The 25,395-nt window shown below is 45.6% G+C and overlaps 1 protein-coding gene across 1 annotated transcript in view; it reads right to left on the bottom strand.

The window, feature by feature from the left end:
• The window catches only part of ITIH6 (inter-alpha-trypsin inhibitor heavy chain family member 6), a gene marked incomplete at both ends in the record, with an annotated part of 33,698 nt that extends 11,146 nt beyond the window's left edge, over nucleotides 1–22,552 (bottom strand). The window contains 12 exon segments of the mRNA XM_082865097.1: nucleotides 3,389–3,424; nucleotides 4,752–4,844; nucleotides 7,075–8,061; nucleotides 8,064–8,126; nucleotides 8,129–8,175; nucleotides 8,177–8,400; nucleotides 8,404–8,928; nucleotides 8,930–9,123; nucleotides 9,852–10,023; nucleotides 15,736–15,852; nucleotides 20,581–20,751; nucleotides 22,382–22,552. Coding sequence (XP_082721223.1) covers nucleotides 3,389–3,424; nucleotides 4,752–4,844; nucleotides 7,075–8,061; nucleotides 8,064–8,126; nucleotides 8,129–8,175; nucleotides 8,177–8,400; nucleotides 8,404–8,928; nucleotides 8,930–9,123; nucleotides 9,852–10,023; nucleotides 15,736–15,852; nucleotides 20,581–20,751; nucleotides 22,382–22,552 — 2,800 coding nt within the window.
• Between the last annotated feature and the right edge of the window lie 2,843 nt (nucleotides 22,553–25,395).

Consider the following 25,395-nt stretch of genomic DNA (forward strand, 5'->3'; position numbering starts at 1 on the left):
ACTCCATGCCCACACAGTGTATGCTGGGAACCTTGATTACCCCTTTCTTAATCCACTCCTTAAACGAATCCAAGCACTGGGCCACTTCATTAAAACTGTTCACACAATTAACTCGAGATTTACCTGGTGGCATCCCGGATGCAGACGCCTATTTCTTTGGGTATACATTGTTACCATGGTGGGGAGTAGCCGCCCACCAACATGTCCTTCGAAACTTGTCTTATACTCTTACTACCATAGGTAACAGTACTGCTAACTCTCTCACTAATTTACAGAAGTCTCTAGATTCGCTGGCCAAAGTGGTACTTGACAACTGACTGGCCCTGGATTATCTGTTGGCAGAACAAGGAGGGGTACGTGCAGTTGCCAACACTTCTTGTTGCACATACCTTAACACCTCTTCCCAGGTAGAGGCCAACATTGAGAAAATTCGACAACAAGCCACCTGGCTTCAGCAGACAATTAACCACCAATCCTCGGTATTATGGGTGGGAAAATTGAAAACTGGTTCTCCAGCTTGTTTTCCTGGATCCCACAAGATATTAAAACCTTTCTAATGCACTATGATAATCTAAGTGGGAGGGAAGTCCAAAACGGGAGGGGATATCTGTATGCGTATGGCTGATTCATTTTGTTGTGTAGTGAAGGCTAACACAACATTGTAAAGCAACCATACTCCAATAAAAATTAATAAAAAAAGAAAGGGATTTAAAAAATGTAACAGGAAGTGGCTTTAAAAGTAAAAGTATAAAATAGACATTTCTCCAAAGAAGATATACAGAGTGCCAACAAACACATGAAAGAATGCTCAACATCACTAATCATGAGAGAAATGCAAATCAAAACTACAATGAGATATCATCTCACACCAGTCAGAATGGCCATCATCAAAAAATCTAGAAACAATAAATGCTGGAGAGGGTGTGGAGAAAAGGGAACCCTCTTACACTGTTGGTGGGAATGTAAATTGATACAGCCACTGTGGAGAACAGTATGGAGGTTCCTTAAAAAGCTACAAATAGAACTACCATATGACCCAGCAATTCCACTACTGGGCATATACCCTGAGAAAACCATAATTCAAAAAGAGTCATGTACCAAAATGTTCATTGCAGCTCTATTTACAATAGCCCAGAGATGGAAACAACCTAAGTGTCCATCATCGGATGAATGGATAAAGAAGATGTGGCACATATATACAATGGAATATTACTCAGCCATAAAAAGAGACGAAATTGAGCTATTTGTAATGAGGTGGATAGACCTAGAGTCTGTCATACAGAGTGAAGTAAGTCAGAAAGAGAGAGACAAATACCGTATGCTAACACATATATATGGAATTTAAAAAAAAATGTCATGAAAAACCTAGGGGTGAAACAGGAATAAAGACACAGACTTACTAGAGAATGGACTTGAGGCTATGGGGAGGGGGAAGGGTAAACGGTGACAAAGCGATAAAGAGACATGGACATATATACACTACCAAACGTAAGGTAGATAGCTAGTGGGAAGCAGCCGCATAGCACAGGGAGATCAGCTCGGTGCTTTGTGACCGCCTGGAGGGGTGGGATAGGGAGGGTGGGAGGGAGGGAGACGCAAGCGGGAAGAGATATGGGAATATATGTATATATATAACTGATTCATTTTGTTGTGAAGCTGAAACTAACATACCATTGTAAAGCAATTATACTCCAATAAAGATGTTAAAAAAAAAAAAAAGTAAAAGTATAATAATATTCTTAAAAAGAAATTAAAAATAGAATTAATATTAGATTCTAATTAAGTTCACTCAAAAGATAAATTAAATTTAATTAATTAATTTTTTGGTATACACAGTTGTTTCCTTTATTGGTTCTAGTAATTATAATTACATGTATTTATTAGAGTTCTTTAATCTTAAAAACTTTAATTTCTAGTGATATCTAAGAATTAAGCAATTGTGAACTGTCATGCCTTCCTATACCAGCATTCTTTTTTTAAATTAATTTTTATTGGAGTATGGTTGCTTTACAATGTTGTGTAAAAATAAAATCATGAACCAAAGAAAAAGAACCTCTCTGATGGGAGGTTTCCATTTTCTTATAACCTTCCTTGTTTCAGCCATACTGATTTATGTTATATTTTGCCTAGTGCTCTGTTGTCTTCCATACTGTTGCAAATTTGCAACCAAGACCTTTCAGTCCAAGAAGGAGACCTGGAACCAACAGGTTCAGAACTTCCATTTTAGAAATAGAGAAATATACTAAAAATTTAAGCCTGAGATTAACAAAGATATGCTGACCTTGTATAACCAACTTCCTACCCTTGCTTGAGTCTCTGATTATAGTAGTCTTTTGCTAGTCTTTAGCCCCTGCTTCTCTAATCTAATTATTTAGTTTGTTTTCTCTAGGGCATCACAGGACAATGGTGGTGCAGGGACTCCAACCACTCCCCACAGCCAATCCTGCTGAAATAACAGAAATCACCCTGGGGCCCCTTAATGAGACAGGGCAAGAGTTCTGTGACCCCAGTTAGGTAGGGTCTACAAGACCCTTGCCAGCCTGAGGAAGCTATGGAAGATAGACCTTTGTCCTTCATCTTCCCCATAAATATTTCTTGGGGGCTACTTCTCTCACGGGGTATTTGAGGCAGGAGGTAGATGCCCTCCCTAGGGCTAAGCTATTGGAGATTCAGTACCGGTGGACCGATACTCTAAGATGAGAATAGTAGGACAATTGAGAAAGGAGGCTGGGCCCTGCCCAGATAGAAGATAAGAGACCACATAGTTCTCATTCTCAAAGTCAAGGAGATCTTCCCAACTAGAAAAGTCCTTGGAAGTCAAAAGGGGAGTGACACCCAACTACCCATAGCCCTCTTGGGTGGAATCCATCTTGGTGCACACATTGGGAGGATCCTGAGGTATACCAAATACGGACTCTGAACCAGGCAAATCAAAATGATTGGCCAAAGGAAACCCAGAAGAAATGCCCCATATAAGTGATTTAAACTACCATGAGGGCTTTATTCTCTTTCTGAGTCCGCCTGTGTCTATCCACATGTACTGTCTCTTTTTCCTTCTAATAAATACTTTACTTGTTTCACTACTTTCCATCTTTGTGGGAATTCTTTTCTGCAAAGCTGAAAGGCCAGGGCCACTGGTCTAGTGGCTAGGATTTGGTGCTGTCACTGCCACGACCTGACCTCAATCTCTGACTGGGAACCAAAACCCTGCTTCAAGTCACTGCATGCTGAGGTCACTTGAGATCAAAAGGAATGGGAGAGGAGGGGAGGGAAGGAGTGAGGAGAAGGTAGGAGGCCATGTCTATTTCCCCAGAGAGACAGCCCAGACCCAGTCCTAGTGCACAAGCTGTTCTGTACTCAAACAGGACAGCGAGGGTGGCTGGCTTACCCGAGGATGAGAAGGTGAAGATGGTTGGCAACGTGCCTACAAAAGAGAGGGGGAGGGATTCCCTGGTGGCGCAGTGGTTGAGAGTCCCCCTGCCGATGCAGGGGACACGGGTTCGTGCCCCGGTCCAGGAAGATCCCACATGCCGCGGAGCGGCTAGGCCTGTGAACCATGGCCTCTGAGCCTGCGCGTCCGGAGCCTGTGCTCGGCAATGGGAGAGGCCACAACAGTGAGAGGCCCACGTACCGCCAAAAAAAAAAAAAAAAAGAGGGGGACTGTGTTGGTAAGAGACTGATCCATTACATTCCTAGGTACTCTGGGGCCCCCTGGCCTCTCAGTCACCTCCTTCAAAATAAACCCCAAAATCCTGAGCTCAGCATTTAAGTCTTTTCTGATATCTAGTCCCTGCCTAGCTCTCCAGGCTCCTCTGCATGCTCCAGCCCAACTGAACTGACTATTCTTATGAGTGCCCTGCCTTATCTTGCTAGTGACCCTTTGCTTCTGTTTTTTCCTGTCACCTGGAATGTTCTCCTTCCTTTAGCTACTAAGGATCAATTTCTAGTTATTCTTCCAGGCCAACTCAAATGTTATTTTCTCTTGCTCTCTGTCTGTGGTAGGTAGAATTCTAAGATGCCCCCCAAGATTCCCCAGTATACACACCCTGTAAAATCCTCAGGGTGTGATATGGTGAGTTATCACTCCCATAAATAGGTCATGGTATGTGGTGCAGTTGATGAAATAAGGAGATTATCCAAGTGGGCATGACCTAATCACACGAGCCCTTTAAATCTGGGTCTGGAGATCAGAGGCAGAGATGTCAGAGGGATTTGAAGTATGAGAAGGATTTAACAGGAGGGAGATTCTCCATGGCTGTCTTTGGAAGATGGACGGGGCCACGTGGCAAGGAATGCAGGAAGCCTCTAGGACCTGAAAGTGGCCCCAGGGGCCTCTAGAAGCTGAGAGTGACTGCTAGCCAACAATCAGAAAAAAACAAAAAACCCAAAGAAAACAAAAAACCCCCAAAAAATCCCACAGCGATCTCAGTCTTAATACAAAGAACTGAATTCTGCCAACAACCTGAACGAACGTGGAAGACAATGAGAACTCAGTCTGATAGACACCCTGATTTTAGTCTTATGAAATCCTGAGCAGAGAACCTAACTAACTCTTGCCTAGACTTCTGGCCCATAGAACTGTGAGATAATTAATGGGAGTGTTTTAAGCTACTAAGTTTGTGGTAATTTATTATGCAGCAATGGAAAATTAATACATTGCCCCTCCTCTGGGATCACACAATGCCTGTGAAAATTCTAACTGAATGGAAATGAAAGCTCAGGGATCTTTGTCAGGGGAGCTCTTTGTTCAATTTTTGCTAGCCCTGCAGAACTTCCCTGAGATTCCATGCTGTCTCCAGCTCCTCCCAGAATCTCCTCAGAATTGCTGTCCCAATGTGGATTTTCTGCCAAGTGTAAAAGAAATAAGAGAAATCCTTCACACTCTGAGGGCAAAGATGTCCTCGGCCCACCAAAGGGGAGACTCTCCTTCTGACCAGGAGAGTCTTCACTGGCTTCCCAATTTGACCTGCACATTGCCAAGACTGAGACCTTATGTTCTCCATAGTACCTTAGTCTTTCAAGCTCAGTTATGTTCAAAATTCTTTCTTATAGCATTTATGCATGCATTCATGTGATCATTTATTTATTCATTCAGGCACTGTTCAAGCATCAGGGATATGGTGGTGAAAAAGTCAGTCATGATTTCTGACCTGGTGAAGCTCATATTTTGGTTGGGAAGGCAGGCATGAATGAAATTATAATTACCAATGATGACAAATGCTATAAGAAAAAAGAACAGATTGACGGAGGGAGTTGCAGATCCTTGACATAGTCTGGGGCAGTAGGAAGGGGTGAGAAGGACATTTGACCTGAGATTTAAGGCATGAGCTGGAGTTTGAGTGGCAATGGAAGAGATGAGAGTGGTAGGTAGGGAGCAGGGCAAGGCAGGTCAGAGCAATTTTCAAGCAGGGGGAACAGCTTGGAAGAGGTCTCTGAGTGGAGGCAGGGATGGGGGTAAGGCCCATTGGAGGAACAGGAGGCCACTGGGGCTTGAGTTCAGAGGGTGAGTGGGAGAAGGTGAGGTCAGAGAGGTATGGGATAGAGGGCAGATCATGCAGGGCCTTGAAGCTCATAAAGAGGACTTTGGACTTTATTCTAGGTATGATAGGAAACTCTTGAGAGGAGTTAAGTAGGGAAGGAACATGAAGTGATCTATGTTTTGAAACGATCGTTTTGGGCTTCCCTGGTGGCGCAGTGGTTAGAAATCCGCCTGCCAATGCAGGGGTCATGGGTTCGAGCCCTGGTCCGGGAGGATCCCACATGCCACAGAGCAGCTAAGCCTGTGTGCCACAACTACTGAGCCTGTGCTCTAGAGCCTGCAAGCCACAACTACTGAGCCTGCGTGCCACAACTATTGAAGCCCATACACCTAGAACCCGTGCTCCGCAACAAGAGAGGCCACCACAATGAGAAGCCCATGCACCACAACGAGGAGTGGCCCCCGCTCGCTGCAGCTTGGGAGAGCCCACGTGCAGCAACGAAGACCCAACACAGCCAAAAATAAAATAAAATAAAATAAATTTATATAAAAATAAATGATCCCTTTGGCTGCTGTGGGAGAATGGCCAAGAGAATATCTCAAGAGAGGAAGCAAGAAAACCAGTGAGGAGGCTGGAACAGTTTTGTTGGTGAGGCACAATGGTAGTCTGCCCTAGGATAGTGAGAGTTGTGGTAGTGAGAAGTGGGTGCATTTGACAAACATATTAAAGATAACAGTGTCAGGAATTGAAGATGGATGGGATATTGGGAGGGAGGGTGGTGAAGGATAGGGGTATGTCAAGGATGTCATGCCCAAATTTCTATCTCTATGACTTATTGCCACCAACACCTGGTTCTAATCCTGTCCTACAAGGTCACCCCAGGAAATGTCACTCCTCTCAGGAAGGCGAATAGTGAAGTGGTGAATCACATTCAGCATGGGACCAGATTATGTAGGTTCAAATCTCTTACTAGCTATGTGATGTGGAACAAGTTATTTCACTTCTCTGTGCTTCAGTTTCCCCATGAGTAAAATGCAGATATTAAGAGTTTTTTGGTGAGGATTAAATGAGGACTACAAGTACAATATGTAGAGCAGTACCTGCACATAGGAAGAGCTAAAAAATGTAAACTGTTATTATTTCACAGTCTTTGGGAAATTTAAAGACAACTGTCATCATCTTCCCCAATTTTTATATCCCTTTCATTAAGCAGGGCTGTTCATAGAGCACAAAAGAACCAATCAGAGCTGACTGGCCTAGTGATGCTCTAATTTATAACCCCACATCCCTTCTCTGCTTGGGAAGCATGAGCAATTCTCTTGTCCAACAAAGCAAATGTCAAAGCCATAGCTTGGCCAGTTCATTTCTGTGCATTCCCCAGTCTTAACATCCCTTCTCTCCCAGGGCCTCTAATTATGTGCCTATGTGCTGAGGCCCAGAGAAGTTAAGTAGTTGGTTCAACGTCTCAAAGTAAGCAAGCAAGCAGTTTGAATCACAAGAATTTGCACAAGCTTTGTATACTTCTAGCTCCTGGTTCCCTCTATTCATACTGCTCCCCCCCCTTGTGGCTTGACCTCTTGCCTATGGCACTCACCATCTTTGTCAGGAGTGAGGAAGGTATAGAAAGCCGGTGGGTTCAAGGACTCCACAAATTTGGACTCCTCCATTGACTCAGACAGCAGCTGTAGCTCCTCAGGGATAAGGAGCAGGATGACCGCCTCAGGGAGGATGCTAGAAGGCAGCAAGACTGGCAGGTTTGCGGGGTTGCCTTCTGGCATAGGCCTGGAGCTGTTGGGTAGGCCCATTGTTGGGACTCCTGACACAGATGGTCCCAGAATTTTCCTGGTGCACTGGGGCTCTGGCAACAGGTCATGCTGATGCCATAGCCTTCCAGGGGGCAGCAGAGAGGGCAGGGTGGGGTGAAAGAGAGTAGGGAGGGGCTCTCCAAGGACAGAAATTGTCATGGAACTGCTGTGACTTGTAGGACTTGAGATAGTGCTTAGAAGTATGCTAAGGCTCTGAGGAGATGGGGACCTGAGTTTGTCAGGTCTGGAGGGTAATGAGATTTTGGGTTTATTGGGGATTGTTGTCTTAGGTTTGGAAAGTGATAAGCTTAGGGGAGTTTGATGAGGTGGGGCACTAGGTTTAAGAGGTAATGGGATTTTAGGGGTCTTGGGTAAGAGGATCCCAGGTCTAGGGTACGGCAGGTTGTTTGGGGTCTTAGGAGCAGGAACACTTGCTCTGGTGTGTGATGGGTATTTGAAAAACTGATGTGTGGAGACTCCAGCCCTGGGCTGTGACAGACTTTTGGGTGACTGTGATGTAAGTACCCCAGGTTGGGGGTGTGATGGGGCATCTAATTTAGGTTGTGATGGAGAACCAGGTTTGGAATGCAGCAGAGTAACATGTTTCATAGAGCCACCTTTGGGCTGGGCTGGGGTGCTAGGATTCAGAGGTGGGACCTGTGTCTTGGAATTCATGGGTAATAGGGTACCAGAATTCTGATGTAATGGCGTGTTGGGCTTCAGAAGCAATAGGCCACCAGAATTTGAGGGCACAAAGGCAGCAGGTGGTATCCTAAAGTTGGCTGAGCCAAGTTGCCAGAATCCTGTTGTGCTGGAATTTGGGGTTTTGGTGTGCGAGGGTGGATGGGGTACTAGGGCTCTGACCCAGTGGCTCCAACTCCTTGGAACTGGGCAGGAGTAGTTGAGGATAAGTAGAACTTTGGTTTCACAAGCCTTGATTTGGGAGAAACCTTGGGAACCAAGGCTGGCTGGGCTGTGCCTGCCCTTAGGCCATGACTGCTGGTGGATGAGGGCATGATGGTGCCTAGTCCATCTGCGGTGAAAGTCTGTTTCCTGACTTCAGTGGCTTCTTTGGGCTGCACCATGACCAGTGATGTCAGAGGTGTGACAAAATCTTATTCAAAGGACAGGTTGAGGACTTTGGAAGCCAGCAGGTGGTGAGTGCTGGCATCGTGAGCTTGGAAGTGTGCCTCCAGCAGTTCTCCAGAGGTGATGTTGGCCCAGAGGCAGTGTATGAAGTGGGCTACATTGGGGGCTGGCTCCCCTGGGCAACCAAAGACATTCTGGCTGCTGTTGGTGGCCACCTCACTGTGGCAGGCCCCGAGAAGCCGACCCCTGGGGCCACGGGTTGCCAGGTAGATGTCTAGTTCCTGCTCTCCTGGTTGCACTTGGCCTGCCACCACCAGCTCCGAACCACCAAAGTAGTTGGGGAAAAAGGCCCAAGGTGAGGCCCCAATCAAGCCACCTAGGTAGTCCAGATGCACATCTACCAGCAGAGGTATGGAGATCTCTTCACAGAGGCCCTCCAGCTGTAGGGCTGTGTTGGTGTCCTCACATATGGGCCAGGCTGCTCCTTGGTTCTCCAGGGACAAGCGACGCAGCAGTGGGAAGTCAGCATCATCCCCAAAGGCCAAGCTGACCTTGGGACACTCTGTTGTCCAGTGCCTGACGGATGTTGGAGAGGATCACACTGGGAGTTGTCACTCCAGCCATGGGCTCCCCATCTGTCAGGAAGATAATGAGAGGGATCCTCCCCACACTGTGGCCCCTCCCAGGCTCCTGGTTTCTATGGTTCAGCACTAAAGTAGCTGCCAGCAGAGCTGCATTGATGTCAGTCCCTAATTGGAGAGCAGACTGTGAGACCATTTTTTCTAGTAACTTCTACCCGCATTGGACACACTGGGTACCTCACCAACCTCCCAGGCAGAGTCATATCTCCTTATCTTTGCTCACACTGTTTCCGCTGCTCATCCTTCCCAAATCCCCACCCCCACACAGGCTCCCTGAGATCTGACAGTGGGGCCCACATGTCCTTGGTTTTTATCACTCCCTGTCTCAGACTGCTCTGACTGTTTCCTGGGGGGATGTCTCATTCTCTAGTCAGATTGGCAGATCCCCAAGGATAGCATCTCCACCTCCATGCTACAGGGGAAAAAGGGCTGAGTTGTCAGGAGGTGGTGGGTGGGGGAGACTTCAGTAATCGTCCGAGAGAGGATTGATCAGAAGCCAAAATCAGGGCAGCAGCTTGCTCAAATACTTAGAAATAAATATCTAGATTATTGATAAAAAATAAAACAAAAGTTTCAGCAAATTCTTTTGAGTATGTGCTTTAAAGAGGAGGAAATTCAGCCCCAAAGAGGAATGTGTCCTAAAATACATGGAGATTTAGCTATGCTCTTTCCACTAGGCAAAGAAACACAGAAGGACAAAGGGACATATTTGTGTAAAATGTAACAGTGATATTTCAGACATTATGAGAGGTGAAGTGGATGGGTGCATGAAGGGAGGGTTTCAAGAATTTCCCATGTAACCACAGCCTGCCAATTTGGGTGGGTAGGTCTAACACAGCCAGCAGCTTCCACGTGCCCCAGGTAGTCCTTGGCACTGGGGACATTCTGGATGGTGGCCTGGATGGAGCCTCTGGCTTTCCAGACACTAACTGTGTCAGAAAAGGAGATGATGTTGAAGTAGTCGCTGACCGGCAGGTTACCAAGGATCACACTCATGGCCTTTTTAGTCTGTGGGATATAGATGATGTGAAGGAGATGGACCAAGACTTGAGGTCTTGCTCAAGACTGAAAGGCTCTTTCTATACAAGGTACTAAGTGTTGTATGGTTTTAATGTTCTCTGACTCCAGCACTTTAAGTCTAGGATTCTTAGGCCAAAATGCTCTATAGGCTCTAATGGATCAAAGCCTAGAACTGTACTGTCCAATGGTAACTGCTAGCCACATGTAGTTATTTAAATGTAAATGTAAGTTAGTTACAATTAAAGAAAAAGTTAAAATTCTGTTTCTTCATTTGCAGTAGCCACATTTCAAGGGTTCAATAACCTCATGTTGCCAGCAGCTACTGTACTGGACACTGTTTAGAACATTTCTATCATCAAAAAAGTTCTACTGGACAGTGGTGGTCGAGAAGGTTCAAGTTCTATGCTTTCAGAGAGCTAGGATTCATGAGTTCTATGGTTTCTGAGCCCATGATCAAGGATTCAATGATTCGAGGGCCCTAAAGTTTAAGAGCTTTACGACTCCAGGTATTTATAGCTACCTTTCAATGACTTTGCATGCTTTGGTTCTCTGTTCTCTCTAATCTGTTCTTCTACCTCAATTTCTGTTTCTTCCAGGCTGGTCTTCTCACCAGCCTCCAGATAACCTAGATTCTATTTCGTCTCCACAACTTTGTCCTTTACTTATTCATACCTTCATAGTTCCTTCAGTTGCTCTTTCTCTGGGCAGCCCTTCCTTGATTGCCTAGTCTGATCCATGCCCTTCACACCCAGATATTCCCTGTCCCACACTATTTGCTGACTATCTTACGTGGAATATTTTCATTCTCCATACAGATCTTGAGTCCTCTGAGAAAAGGGCTTAGATTGCTACTTCCTCTTGGCTCCCTTCTCCATGACAATATTTAGTATAGGGCTACGCTCAGGGAATACAATATGTAGGTTCCAGTATTAGGGTACCATTTATAGGATAATTGCTATGCTCCTGGCAGTGCAACTTTAGATGCATCAGCTCATTTCATCTTCACAGCAACACAATGAAGAAGGTACTAATATTATCCTCATTTTACAAGAGATGACATTAAGGCTCAGAGAGTGGAGTGGCTAGCTCAAGGTCACACAGCTAGTCATTGATAGACCAGGGACTCAAATCTGTATTTTGGAGGTGGTAAATCCAGTGATTTTAAGCATAATATACACCTTCAACCTTTTATAGAGGTGTGGATTCTAGAAACCACAGGAAGGACATTTGTGGCTTGCCTTTCTTTACATCTTAAACTGATAGAAGATGCCTTGAATGCTTTTAAGGGAATCAGAATATTTCCTGCCATAAGATGAACTCAGGGGATAAGTCACACATTCTGGGATCAGGAGCTGAGCACCGGGGACTTCCCTGGTGGTCCAGTGGCTAAGACTCCACACTCCCAATGTAGGGGGCCCTGGTTCAATCCCTGGTCAGGGAACTAGATCCCACATGCCACAACTAAGAGTTCTCATGTGGCAACGAAGATCCTGCATGCTGCAACTAAAAAAAGAAAGAAAGAAAAAAAGATCCCACATGCTGCAAATGAAAAGATCCCACATGCCACAAAGAAGATTCCACAAGCTGCAACTAAGACCTGGAGCAGCCAAATAAATAAATAAATATTTAAAAAGAAAAAAGGAGCTGAGCACCATATTCCTGCTTCCATTGAGAGGGCTGACACATAAAGGATGGCTTCCCTGAGAATCTCCTGTTATCCAGGGACAGATTACGTTTTTAAAAGTATGTTGTTTAATCTCCTATTACTTTGAGATTTTCCAGCTATCTTTCTGTTGCTGATTTCTAGTTTTATTCCATTTAGTCTGAGAACATACTTTGTATGATTTATATTATTTTAAATTTGTTAAGGTGTGTTTTATGGCCCACAATGTAGTCTGTCTTGGCAAATGTTCCACATGAGCTTGGGGCAAATGTGTATTGTGCTGTTGTTGGATGAAGCGTTGTGTAGATGTCAGTTAGATTCAATTAAATGATGGTGTTGTTCAGTTCAACAATGTCCTTCTGGATTTTCTGCCTGCTGGATATGTCCATTTCTGATATAGGGAAGTTGAAGTCTCCAACTATAATAGTGGATTTGTCCATTTATCCTTGCAGTTCTATCAACTTTTGCCTCATGTATTTTGACACTCTAATGTTAGGTGCATACACATTAAGGATTATTATGTCTTCTTGGAGAATCGACCCTTTTACCATAATATAATGCACCTTTTAATCCCTGACAATTTACTTGCTCTGAAGTGTACTTTGTCTGAAATTAATATAGCCGTTCCAGCTTTCTTTTGATTAGTGTTAGCATGGTATATGTTCTTTGCATCCCATTACTTTCATCTATCTGTGTCTTTATATTTAAAATGGGCTTCTTGTAGAAAACATAGTTGGTTTTTGTTTTTGTTTTGTTTTGACACTGACAGCTTCCGTCTTTTTTTTTTTTAATTTTTAAAATTTTGTTATGGTAAGAACACTTAACATGAGATCTAGTCTTTTAAATTTTGAAGCAATTTTTAAGTCGGCCGTACTGTTTTTTTTTTTTAACATCTTTATTGGAGTATAATTGCTTTACAATGGTGTGTCAGTTTCTGCTCTATAACAAAGTGAACCAGCTATACATAAACATTATATGGAAGCTTCTGTCTTTTAATTGGTGTATTTAGACAAGTCATCATTAAGGTGATTACTGATATAAGCAGATTAATATTTGCTATATTTTAAACTGTTTTCTCTTTGTTTCCCTTTTTTTTCTTTGTCTCCTACTCTTTTCCTGCCTTCTCTGGTTTCAGTCGAGTGTTTTATATGACCCCATTGTCTCTCGTCTCTTAGCATATCCATTATGTTAAGAAAATTTCTTAGTGGTTGCCCTGGAGTTTGCAACATGCCTTTACAACTAATTACAGTCCACATTCAAATAACACTATACAGCTTCATGAATAGTTCAAATACCTGGTGACAGAGTAGTCCAATTCCTCTATCTTGTCCTTTATAACATTGCTGTCATTAATTTCACTTATCAGTAAACTATATTCACTGAATACATTGTTGCTATTATTATTTTGAACAAATCGTTATCTGTTAGATCAATTAGTTAAAAAATAAAATATATTATTTTACTTTTATTTATTCCTTCTCTAACAATCTTCCTTTCTTTATGTAGATCCAAGTATCTGAGCTATCCCGTTTTCATTCTCTATGGAGAACTTCTTTTAACATTTAGCTGTGCAAGACAGGTCTATTGGTGACAATTCTCTCAATATTTGTTTGGCTGATAAAGTCTTTATTTTTCACTTTGGAAGGACAATTTTGCTGCATACAGAATTCAAAGTGAGTGGTTTTTTCCTTCAACACTTTGAATGTTTCACTACACTCTCCTTTTCCTTGCATAGTTTCTCAAGAGAAATTCAATGTAATTCTTATTCTTGTTCCTCTATAAGTAAGATATTATTTTCTGTGGGCTTTTACAGGATTTTCTCTTTGTCTTTAATTTTCTGCAGGTCGAATAGGATATGCGTACATGCACATTTCTTGGTATTTATCCTGCTTAGTGTTCTCTGAGCTTCCTGGACCTGTGGTTTGATGGATGTAATTTATTTTGGAAAATTTGTATCTGTTATTCCTCCAAATATTTCTTCTGTTACTTTCTTTCTTTTCCTTATGGTATTCCCATTACACATGTTACACTTTTGTACATGTACACAGTTCTTGGATATTTTGTCTTTTTTTTAACATCTTCATTGGAGTATAATTGTTTTACAATGATGTGTTAGTTTCTGCTCTACAACAAAGTGAATCAGCTATACATATATCCCCATATCTCCTCCCTCTTGCGTCTCCCTTCCACCCTCCCTATCCCACTCCTCTAGGTGGTCACAAAGCACTGAGCTGATCTCCCTGTGCTATGCGGCTGCTTCCCACTAGCTATATATTTTACATTTGGTAGTATATATAAGTCCATGCCACTCTCTCACTTCATTCCAGCTTACCCTTCCCCCTCCCCGTGTCCTCAAGTCTATTTTCTACATCTGTGTCTTTATTCCTGTCCTGCCCCTAGGTTCTTCAGAACCATTTTTTTTTTTTAGATTCCATATATATATATTTTTCATTCTTTTTTCTCTTTGCTTTTCAGTTTGGGAAGTTTCTATTGTCATATCTTCAAGTTCATTGATTCTTTCTTTGGCCATGTTCAGTTTCCTAATGAGCCCACCAAAGGCATTTTTCATTCCTGTTACAGTGTTTTATATTTCTAGTATTCTTTTTAATTTTCTTAGGATATCCATCTCTGCTTAAATTTGCCATCTGTTCTTGTATGTTGCCCACTCTTCCCATTAGAACCATTAGCATATTAGTCATACTTATTTTAAATTCCTGGTCTGATAATTTCTAAGCTCTGCCATATCAGTTTGGTTCTGATGCTTGATTCATTTCTTCAGATTGTGTTTTTCCTTTTAGCACTCTTTGTATATTTTGTTGAAAGCCAGACATGAGGTATGAGGTAAAAGGAAATGAAGTAAATAGACCTTTAGTGTGAGGTTTTATGTTTATCTTGTTAGGAGTTAGGTTGTGTTTGTTGGTTGCTGCAGTTGTGGGTGTCAGAGGCTAAAATTGTTTCTAGAGTCCTTGTTTTTGTTTCCTATGTTGTCTTGGATTTCCCTAGAGACTCTTTCATAAATAGAGTACAGGCTTCCAGTTCTTTCAACTGTAACCTCCTGCTTTTACACAGGAACCCAGCTGATATGGTGGTCATGCATGGGGGGAGGAGAAACATTCTATAGTTCTAGGATTAGGTCTCAGTCTTTTAGGGCACCTAGCCCCTGGAATATGCTCATCACAAGTTCTTTCAGCTTTTATCCTGCCTTAGATGAAATGGGAAGACTAAAAAGGTTTGGAGTTGGGTATATCCCTTCCCATACATTAAAGGCTAGAGGAGACAGTTTTCAATACTTCCCTTCTCCCAGTTTGGTTATATTCTCATAAAACACAAGTCAGTTAGCCTTAGGTCGGATGGGCTCTGTGGTTCAAAATGTCAAGGTAAAAAGGTTACACTGTCCCAAGACACTAGAACTGTATATTTCTAGAACCCTAGAGTACAATGGTTTGAAACGCTGCTTCCAGAACTTCATGGATTCAGGCTCTAAAGTCAAAATCTCTTTGGCCTATGGCTCCAGGATTCTGTTTCAAGGGTGCTATGGTAGGTGAGGTACAAGACTGAAGCCTAGATGGACCCAGGGCTCTATGGCCTCTAAGCCCTATAAGGCCAGTGCACTGTATTCTCCTGGCTATATAGTCAAACAAAACAAAACAAAACAAAGCTGTGGCCCCTTGACAGTTCTGAATCTAAAATGACTACAGTTTTAATGTTTTGACTCATGCTTTATGATGCCAGAGTACTCTAGCCCAAAGTCTCTATGACTCTGGGCCTTTATGAGATCTGGAGGTTTGTGGTTGAGGCTCTTGATGGATTCAGGCCCCACAGTCCTATGTTTCAGTGTTCCTATGATTCTGTGGCTCCATGTCTACGTGGCTCCTGATATGTAAGGTACCAAGACTCTAAGGTAGGCCTAGGCCTATAAGGTCCAAAGGTGATGGGATGGCAGGGTGTCTTGTCTCAGGGAACCACTGTACCAGCACTCTCTGCTTTCTGAGCTTTCTAAATCAAGAGCAATGAACGATCCCCAGGGTCCTTGTTACCTGCTTCATTTTGGTACCAAACATGGAGCCGCTCGCGTCAATAACAAACACCACGTTTTTCTTAACAGGTGGAAGGCTTCTGGGTGCAAAGTAATGAACAAAATAGCCATCGCAAATCTGGAGAAAAAGAAGTGGAATCAACAAAAACTGTGAAAGCCAGTCTAAATCAAGTCCCCTCTTATTTTGCTGCATAAAACCCTGCTCTTTTCCTTCCTAGGTCTTGTCACTGTTGCTATTAAATAGGCATTTGTGGGATTGTTTGCTCAATGTCCATCTCCTCCACCAGAAGTGTATCTCTGCTGGTCAGGCTGCCAGCCCAGGGCCTGCCCCTGAGCTGTGGAGAAAATGAGACTGGCTTGTGGCCCAAGGCTCCAGGGATCAGGATCTCTGTAATATGTGAGTTCCTGTCTGTGAGAGCTGGGCTTGCATAGTCTTGAGGGCCCCTGGGGACGTTTTGCCTGGGCTCCAGGAACTGAGAGTGTTGTTTTAACCTCCCTCTATAGAGTGAGCCTGGGGCCCGGCTCCATTGCTGCCAGGGGCTGGGAGTTTGCAGGGCCTCCCTCTCCTCCTTAAACCTCCTTTCTGCTGTTGCTGGGCAGAGCAGGGAGGGGAGGAGGGAGCAGAGGCTGAGTGAGCTATTTGTTCAGAGGGGATTGGTTAGACCAGGTGCAGATGCCTTGGGCTATCGGGGATATGATTGGCTGCTGACCCCCTTCCCCCACTCCATCTCTCCTTCTGCAGAGCCTGGGGCCTGGGACAGTTGAGGGAAGGGGAGGGGGAAGCTGGAAGGGCCCCCAGGACCAGTGGCAGCTCAGCCTAAGGAAGTATAGGCTTGCTGAGGGTCTGAGCTGCCCAGGAGCCTGAAGCAAGCTCTGTCCTGGGATAACCAGCTTATTCTCCTCTCAGCCCTTCAGGCATTCTCCGGTCACAAAGCTGGACACACTATCTCCTCCCATCTTGGAGGGCGGGAGGGGGGTGGTGGAGAGCAGGAAGGAGATGGGAGGACATCTTGCTCTTCCCCTCCACCCCAGCCTTTGAATTAATTCACAAGCACAAGCGTAGGCTTTGTCTGCACTTTTTCCTGGCACTCTACAGCAGTTCCCCAAGCCCTGGGTCAACCATCCTGCAACTGCCCAAGCCACAGGCAGAGTCCAGCTGCCCTTCTGTGTTCTTCCCATACCTGGGTAGGTGAGAGCTTCTGGGAAAATCACATTCCTACCTCTCCATGGTCCCAGGCTCACCAGTGACCCCACACCTCACATCCTATTATGTAAACCAGAGGCATGACCCAGGTCACCAACCTCTCACACTCCCTTCAACTGTCATGCCACCCCATTCTCAGGAAATGCCTCCCCTCCCTCTTCATGAAAAAATTAAGGGCACCAGGCCATGTCCCTTGGACTGCCCACCCCACCCTTGCGCAGGGTCCACACACCTATATGCCTCCTCCCTCTACTGAAAGACAAAACAATCCTTCCCTGACCCCATGCATGCCCAGCCTCCAGTACCTCCTCCACCAGCCAGACTCCTACTCTCCAACCCAGCCCATGCACCCGACTGGGTCTTCTTTAGAGTTTAAAAATGTTGGTGTCTTTTCCATCCACTAAGACAACCTCCGTTCATCCCAATCCCACCCAAACTTCAAATCAGCTCCTTTCTTCCCGGTAGCATGCCAAGGTAATGAACTCGGCAGCTGCAATGGTCTTCTCACCTCCGGTTTACTCCTCTGCCCACTGCAGCCTGGCTCCCACCCCCACCGCTGATCCATCTCTCACCAAAGGTAGCAACGACCAGTTGGTTGGAAAACTCAGTGGGTGTATTTCAGTTCTCACCAGACTGCACCTCCCTGATATATTTCACAATTGACAATCACTTCTGCTCCTCAGAAGAATCTTTTCCCCTGGGATCCAGAGAGGATGAACACTCCTTATTCTCCTACCAGCTCTCAGGTCCATCGGATTCAGTCTCTTTCTTCAGCTCCATTTCCCCACTGTCCCTTAAACAGTGTTGCCTAATATTTGTCTGTCATGGCGTGCAAAGAGAATGATTACGTTTGTGTAGCACAATGGAGGGAAGTGGTGGGGATTTACAGCCCTGAATAGGCTGATGGCAGCTCCGTGGGGCCAGATACCCCAAGGGCTGTGGAGATCAATAGCTCCTAGACTGGGAAGCTCTACCTTAGCAACTGCCATCCTGGGTCTGCTCTTCTGGCTCTATACATTTGGCCTGGGTCACCTCCCTAGCTCTCTTGGATTCAACCCCTGAATCTCCACTGCTGACCCCACAACTCTTTCCCCAGTCCAATGCTCTTCACTCTTCCCCCTCCACAGCTTCATACACACTCACCATTGGACCTGTTCCCTTGGATGGCTGAAGCCTCCAATGTATGCTGCCCAAACAACAAATTCATTACCTTCCTCCCATCTCAGCCTTGCGTGTCTTTGTCATTTAGAGGCACCATCATCCACATGGTCACTCCAGATACAAACCTGAGTGTCACCCCTGAATCCTCCTGTGTCCCTCACTCCTCACATCCAACCAGCCACAAATTCATGCTGGTTTGATCTGCTGGATATGTCTCAGGCCCAACCCGCCTCGCCATCCCAAACTAATGAAGTCCAAATTTAGGGCTCCTTTCCCTCTGGTTTCCCTGCTTCTCCTGGGGCCCCTCCCATCCATGCATCGTTGCAGCAGCTGCAAGGCCTGGTCTTTCTAAACACAAACCTCATAGCGTCATTCCCTCTCAGGGCTCCCTGGGCATGTTCAACATAAATTTTATGTTCCTTATCAAGCCCCTGCAGCACTCATGGCCTTCAGTCTCACCTCTTAGCATTTCTTGGGCCTCAAATCAAAACTCCAGGAACTCCAATCCACTTGTAGTTCCCTACACACCCCTGGATATTTCCAGCCTCTATTCTTTGTATCATGCAGCCCTCAGTTTACTAGACTGCCTTTGCCTTCTGAGAGCCCCCCTTCCCAACTTGGCACACTTCTTTGAATTCTTTAAGACCCAGGTCAGGCTCCCTGACCTCCTCACCCCTCATGATGGCTTCCATCATACTTGTGTTGTCATTGATAAAGCACTTCTCATCTTGTGTCATTCTCGTGTCTCTCTGTTTCACCTGGAGACAGTGAATAAGATCTGTGTGTGATTCACTTCAGGGTTCCTGACATCAGCCAGCAGTGGGCATAACGGATTAGGTGCCCATGGAGTAAATGTGTTGGGCTTTGAAAGGCGGGCATACTCAAGTAAAATGGGAGGTGAATTGAGGGGTTCTTGGTTGGGGGATGCAGGAATCATAGCACACAGTGGATGGGAGTATCAGTCGTACTATTTAATGCCTAGTTCCGTCTGTTCTATCTGTATCTTTACTCCAGGCAATGATGGGAGAGGTAAAGAATGAACAAGCAGACAAATGTCTCAGTTCACACGTGCACGCACGCGTGTGCGCGCGCACACACACACACACACACACACACACACACCAGAACACCAGGTTAAGGCCCTGCTGCCACCTACTGGCATGATACCCTCAGCTCCTATTCTGAGAGGGTGAATTGCTTCTATTCCCCTTACACAACAGGCCTCTGTTATACCTCTGTGCCTCTGCATATGCGATTCCCCTCTCTCTGCATGCCCTCCCCTTCATCCTATCGGCCCAGGTGGAGGTAAAGTCTATTCAGTTTTCCTATGCTAACTTAAAGGCCAACTCGTTCAGGAAGGCTCTCGTGAAACCCTCCTCAGTGGTATCCATACGTAACCCATTACATATTTATACACAGCCCTTAGAACCTTTTATGACTGCTCTGGCTCTATGTATCGAGTTACCTCAGGATGGGACATTTCCAAAGGGGGATTAGGGACTGTGTCCAACTCATTCCTGACTTCCCAGAGTCACTGAGGGCAGGACTGGGCTAGAGATGTTTCCAGCTTGATGGAGGTGAGTCCACATATGAATGAGTGAATGAATAAGTAAGTGCATGAGGAGAGGTGTAACCAAAGCACTATACTAGCCCAGAGCAGAGAGAGGAATTGTAAGTGGGGTGGGGTCATCATGGAGGTGGCACTGAAGCAAGGTTTTCAGGGATGAGGAGGACACTCACCAGTGGAAAAAGGAGGGAGAAGACATTCCCAGGGCGGCAGACAGTATGAGCACATACTCAGGCACAGATGACTGGCAGGTTCAGGTGCTTTGGGACATTGGTGTGTGGTGTGGCATGGTGTGGGGCAGCTGGAGGATGGTTTGTGTGCTGGAGGCAGTGAGAGGTGTGGTGGGAGAAGCAGGCTGGGACCAGACCTCTCAGGCTGCCATGCAATTGTTGTTGTGAAGCCAAGGGTCCCGGATCAGCCTCTACCCCTCTGGTAGAGCGTGGGACCTCTGCACATTCTTCGTGAGTGTGTGAGCTCAGAATTTAAGGGCTCCCTGTTTAGGCAAATGGCTCAAGTGAGGCAAAAAGAATTTTTAAAACTTAGAGACATCCAGAAAGCCCAAGAGAACATGAGAGTATCAGAGCTGCAGAAAGTGTGAGAGACTAATCGCTGGCCAATGGTTGCCTTTCCGAAAGGTCTGGTTAAGAGTGGGCTATGACTTGCTTCAGTTAGGAATGTATTCACCTGGATCTTGATTCAGTTTATACAGTTCCGGGTGTCCAACCCTTTGGGGGACACATGTGCCTCACCAGGTGTGAAGTCATGTGTCGCTACACACCGTCCTATCCGTGTTCACTAGTCCTCACTGATCCCTAGGGAGAAACAAACGTGCACCTTGTGGAGGCCAGCGCCTTGTTTCCCAGGTCTGTCTGACTCCAGAGCCCACGCTCTTTCCATTCTCCTGGCCCTCTCACCTGCACGTCTCCAACGATGTCCTCCATGACTACATCATACTGGACCACGAAGTCGGCCCTGATGCCTGAACTGGAGAAGGCAGACTGGTCTTGCAGTGTCGCGCAGAAGGTAATTCGGACACTGGTCTCTCCCCTCTCAATCCTGGTGGATGGGGGCGAGTCAGCCTCACCTGCATGGGTGGGGAGGGGTTAGGTGGGATGGAGAGCTCACCAGGCAGAAAGTCAGGTAAAGGGACATCAAAAGAGGCAATATCTGGGGAGGGTGAGAAGTAAGCCCTGCACCACCTGCTGTTCCTTTTGCCTGCAACGCCCCTCCACCTGCCCAAATGCTACATTCCTCTCCCAATCCTACAACCAGCTCCCCCTACTCTGCCTCTTCCACGGGCCCAGCCTGACAGACCCAGCCCCCACTCAGCTCCCAGGCTCTGGCAGCCTGGCCCTCACTCACAACTTCATCCTGGCTCATTTGCCATCCATCCAGGGAGCCCAGTCTCTGGAGGAGTGTCATGTCCCCAGGAGCCTGGATCTCCTCCCGGAGAGACCGTGTCGTGTGTGTTGTGGAGAGAGACAGATACACAGCCAGGGCCTCGGTCTCCTCCCATGCCCCTTACTGCTGTGGGAAACTGCAGCCCAGCAACGTTCTCTTCTAGATAGAATTTCATGTGTTTTCTTCCCCCTCTGGCTTCTTGACTCTCAGAATCACGTGTGTGAATAAGACTTTTAGCGCCTCATGAAATCACAGATGAACTTCTGGTCCCGGATGTTTGCTGAGCTGGCCACAAGATCAACTCCTCTGGAATTTCAGCCCAAGACAAATGTCCATTTAGACATGCCTCTGTGCCTCCTTTTTTCCAGAAAATGGAAACTAGGGAATTCTGCTCCCCACCCCCCTTTCCTGCTACAGCTGTCAGGAAGCTTAGGGGCAAACTGAGCCCCCATACTCTCTGAGGCGTCTGCTTACATACATTCCCTTGGCTTCCTTCCTTTCAGAGGTCTTTGTTCTGTTTTATCCCCACAGGATTGGCTCTCCCCTCCGTTTTAACCTTTAAGGAGAAGGGGGGAGGGAGCTGCCATTTATAGCTTAGGGTTTAAGCGTGCAAGCTCCAAGGACTCAGATGCTGCCTGTGGGCCCCTGGACAAGTTATTCACACTCTCTAAGCCTCAGGCTCCTCATCTGTAGCACGGGAAGGATAATAGCTCCTCTTTCATAGACAGTGTTTGTGCGAATTCAGTGAGATCATTTATGTAAAGCATTTGGAACCGTACTTGGATCTTAGTAAGTGCTCGATAATGCTAATGATTACAATTATCATCAGGTCTTCATTACTCTGTACCAGTGATTTGCAGAGAGGAATTTTCTCAAATTCTCACAGTGGTCCTGGGCCATCGATTGCACGTCCCCATCGTACAGACAGGAAAAGTGAAGCAGAGCCAGTGAGTGATTTGCCTGCTGCCCCACCTTTGGAGAAGGTCAAAGCTGGGATTTGAACCCAGGTCTGTGTCTGTCTCTCTCTTGTCTGTATTCCATACTGTCTCTCTGGGTCAGCAGGATCCAAGTAGGTAGGACATCCGAAGCTAAACAGTTTAGCGAGAGTGGCCACATGACATGGGTGATTTCTCTGTGCCTGTCCACTTGTCCCTCAGCGGAGGCGTCTAGGCCGGACCAGTGGTTCTCCAATCTGACTGGACATCAAGTTCACTTGCAAATGGGTTAAAAAGATAGGTTCCTGGGCCCCTCCCCAACCTACTGAAGCAGACTCCAGGAGGGTGGGGTCCAGGAATCTGTATTCTGACAGCTCACATAGCGATTCTGCTGGCCGTAGCCAGTGTGGCCTTCAAACACCTTGAGATGGAAAAACAAACACCTTGAGATGAAGTTTGAAGCAAGCCTGGCAGCCAGGACATCTCTCTGGCATACAGGGCCTGAGATGATGTCCTCTGGGGCAGCCTGCACTTCACACTGTCCTCCCATTGCCCTTCCATTCTCAGTGGTGATTCCAGAGGAAAGCAAGTGTGGGCTCTGAATCCCTTAGTAGAATAAATAGGAGAAGGTTACTGATCAACTCATTCAGTCATTCACTCATTCATATTTACTGATTCATTCATGCATTTGCTCACATTACATTCACCCACTCTTTCCTTACTCACACATTCACTCATTCCCCTTTTCTTTCCCATTTACTCTCTTCATCAGTCAGAATGCCATCAAAAAGCAGATGGCTCGCTGAATCGGTAAACTGAAGATAAATTAGAGAAGATATAAGTCTCCTGGGGCACAAAGTACTCTGGGTGCTCCCCATCTACTATCTAATGTGACGCTCATGAAGACCAGGCTGGGTGAGCTAATGCTGTTCGCATGTTACAGGCAGCAGACATGAAGCCAGAGAGGGCCAGAGACATGCCCCAGGCCACACGGGGACCCTGTGAGGGAGCTGGGGCAGTTTAACCCTCTTCGCCTGTCTCTCAGTCAGGACTCCTTCCACCAGAACACACTGACTGCTGACTCATATTCCGTAATTAGAATGCGTGTACACAATGCCTATATTTGTACATGAAAATGTGTGCCTGTAACTGTACATTTGTGCAGATGTTCCTCACACAACATCTGTGATTAATAACATGCCTATATGCAGAAGAAGGGTGAATCACTTGCTCATCTGGGCTCCCACAAACCCAAGTGGTTCCTTTTGGTGCTGTCACTGTTTCCCTCACTGTTCTTGAGAACAGGCCACCCCAGTACCCAGCACGGGCCATGAACACTGTAGTCACTAGCAGAGGTTTGTGGAATGAGCAAGTAAATGTTTGAATGAGTTGAGTGAGCGTCTGTGACAGATTGGGATGCTGTGTGGGGCCTGTGACAAGCCCTAAGCAGAGAATCTAAGCACAAGTCTCTAGAGTTTTGGAGCATAAGCCATGCTCTTTGTCAAATAATTACCCTCCTTTTGAGAAACAGCTCCTGGCACCTGATGATTGAGTTAACAAAGTTAAATCACTGGCCCTGGTAGAGTTTGAACACCTAACCATGGGACCCCAAGTGACCATTTAAACTGAGCTGCCCATCCTAGGCTTGGTGCCATCTGATCCGCCAAGCCATAAATTTGGACAGGCAATAACAACACTCCATCACCAAAGAGCAGCGGTATAAACAAAGTCAGTCTGGAGCAGGTCCTGAAAGCAAAAGCGAGTTATAGGAGGCACAAACTCCCATAGTCCCTACTCATGCCACACTGCTTGCTCTCCCTCAGCTCACTTCTAGGCCCTTGTGGTGAGTTTCCAATAACCAGCTCACTGAAGAAGAAAAAACCCAGGAGCATGGTTTGCAGATGATGCTGTATGATAAGTAGGAACTAACTGGAAGTTAACAGCCCCACTTAGATGTGACCCTGATGGGAATTAAGGAAGGGAAATTCTCCTAGGAGGCAAAACTCGGAGCTGTGCATCTGGTTGATCTCTTAATTCAGAAAGTGACCTGGCCAGGGCACTGATAAATGCCAATTAACAGTCTTGTCAGATAGTCAGACACTGGGAAGGAACAAGATTGGAGAACTGAGCCATAACAACAAGGCAGCAAAATACTTAGAGAGCGCTTATTACATGTAAGGCACAGTCTAATTGCTTTGCCTACGTATATATGAGGAGTAAGTGAACAGATCTCTCAGAATGGGCTGAGTGTGAGAATATTTGTGTCTCATGTGAATGCTTACAAATGGGAGCATGATGACCCAGCCTGTGGAAATCTGTCAACCTCTTTCTCTAGACATTCCAGTGCTTGTTAGATGAGCCAGTGAACAAAACTGCCATTGTAAAAGGGATGGATGTTATGCAGAGATTTGACATGGATTTACCATCACATGGGTTGACTTGGCTACCAACACTGTTGAGTGCCCAATTTCTCAACAGCAGAAACCCCAATATGTCACCATTTCCTGGGGAGACCAACAAATCCTTGGATGACAGAGGGATTACATTGGACCTCTTCCATCAGGGAGTGGGCATCAATTTATCCTTATGGAAATAATCAAATATTCTGGAATGGATTTGCCTTCCCTGGTGCTTTTACCAGTACCACCATCCTTGGATTTTCTAATTACTTTATACACTTTGTACATCATTGAGATATCCCATACAATATTTTTTTTCTGGTCAAGGAACACATTTCACAGTGAAAGAGGTAAGACAAATGGTCTAACGACGATGGGCAATCACCCATAAGCAACCGCCTTTGCAGAAGGGTGGGATGGCCTATGGAAGATTTAGTTCTGGTGACAGTTAGGAAACAACACTTTGTGAGCTCGGGGGGCCATCCTGCAGAATTCAGTGTATTCTGTGAATCAACGACCAATATATGATGATCTTTCTCCCATAAACAGAATACACAGGTCTAGAAACCAAAGGGTGGAAATGGGAATGGCACCTCTCATCACTTTACTTAGTGAAACAATTGCAAAACTTTGATTCACAGGAAGTTGAGACTTCCACCTGGCCATTTGGAGTTCCTCATGACATTGAACCAACAGGCAAAAAAAGGGTGTTTACTATGTGGCTGGGATGAGTGGTCCCAACTATCAAGGGGAAATAGGGACTCTCTCTGCTACACAATGGGGTAAGGAAGAGCATGTCTGGAACTCAGGAGATTCATTGCATGACCCTAGCACTCCTATGTCTGGTGGCAAAAGGTCAACGTGTATTACAGCCAGCCAATACAGGTAGGACCTCCAAGAGCTCAGATTCCACACAGTCATTGTGGAGGCAACCTCTAAGGTCTCAGGAGCATAATGCACAACTTGCAGTTCAGGATTGCTGGACCCATTGGAG

This window comes from Leucopleurus acutus, assembly GCF_964270905.1.
Source record: "Leucopleurus acutus genome assembly, chromosome: X".
NCBI lineage: Eukaryota > Metazoa > Chordata > Mammalia > Artiodactyla > Delphinidae > Leucopleurus > Leucopleurus acutus.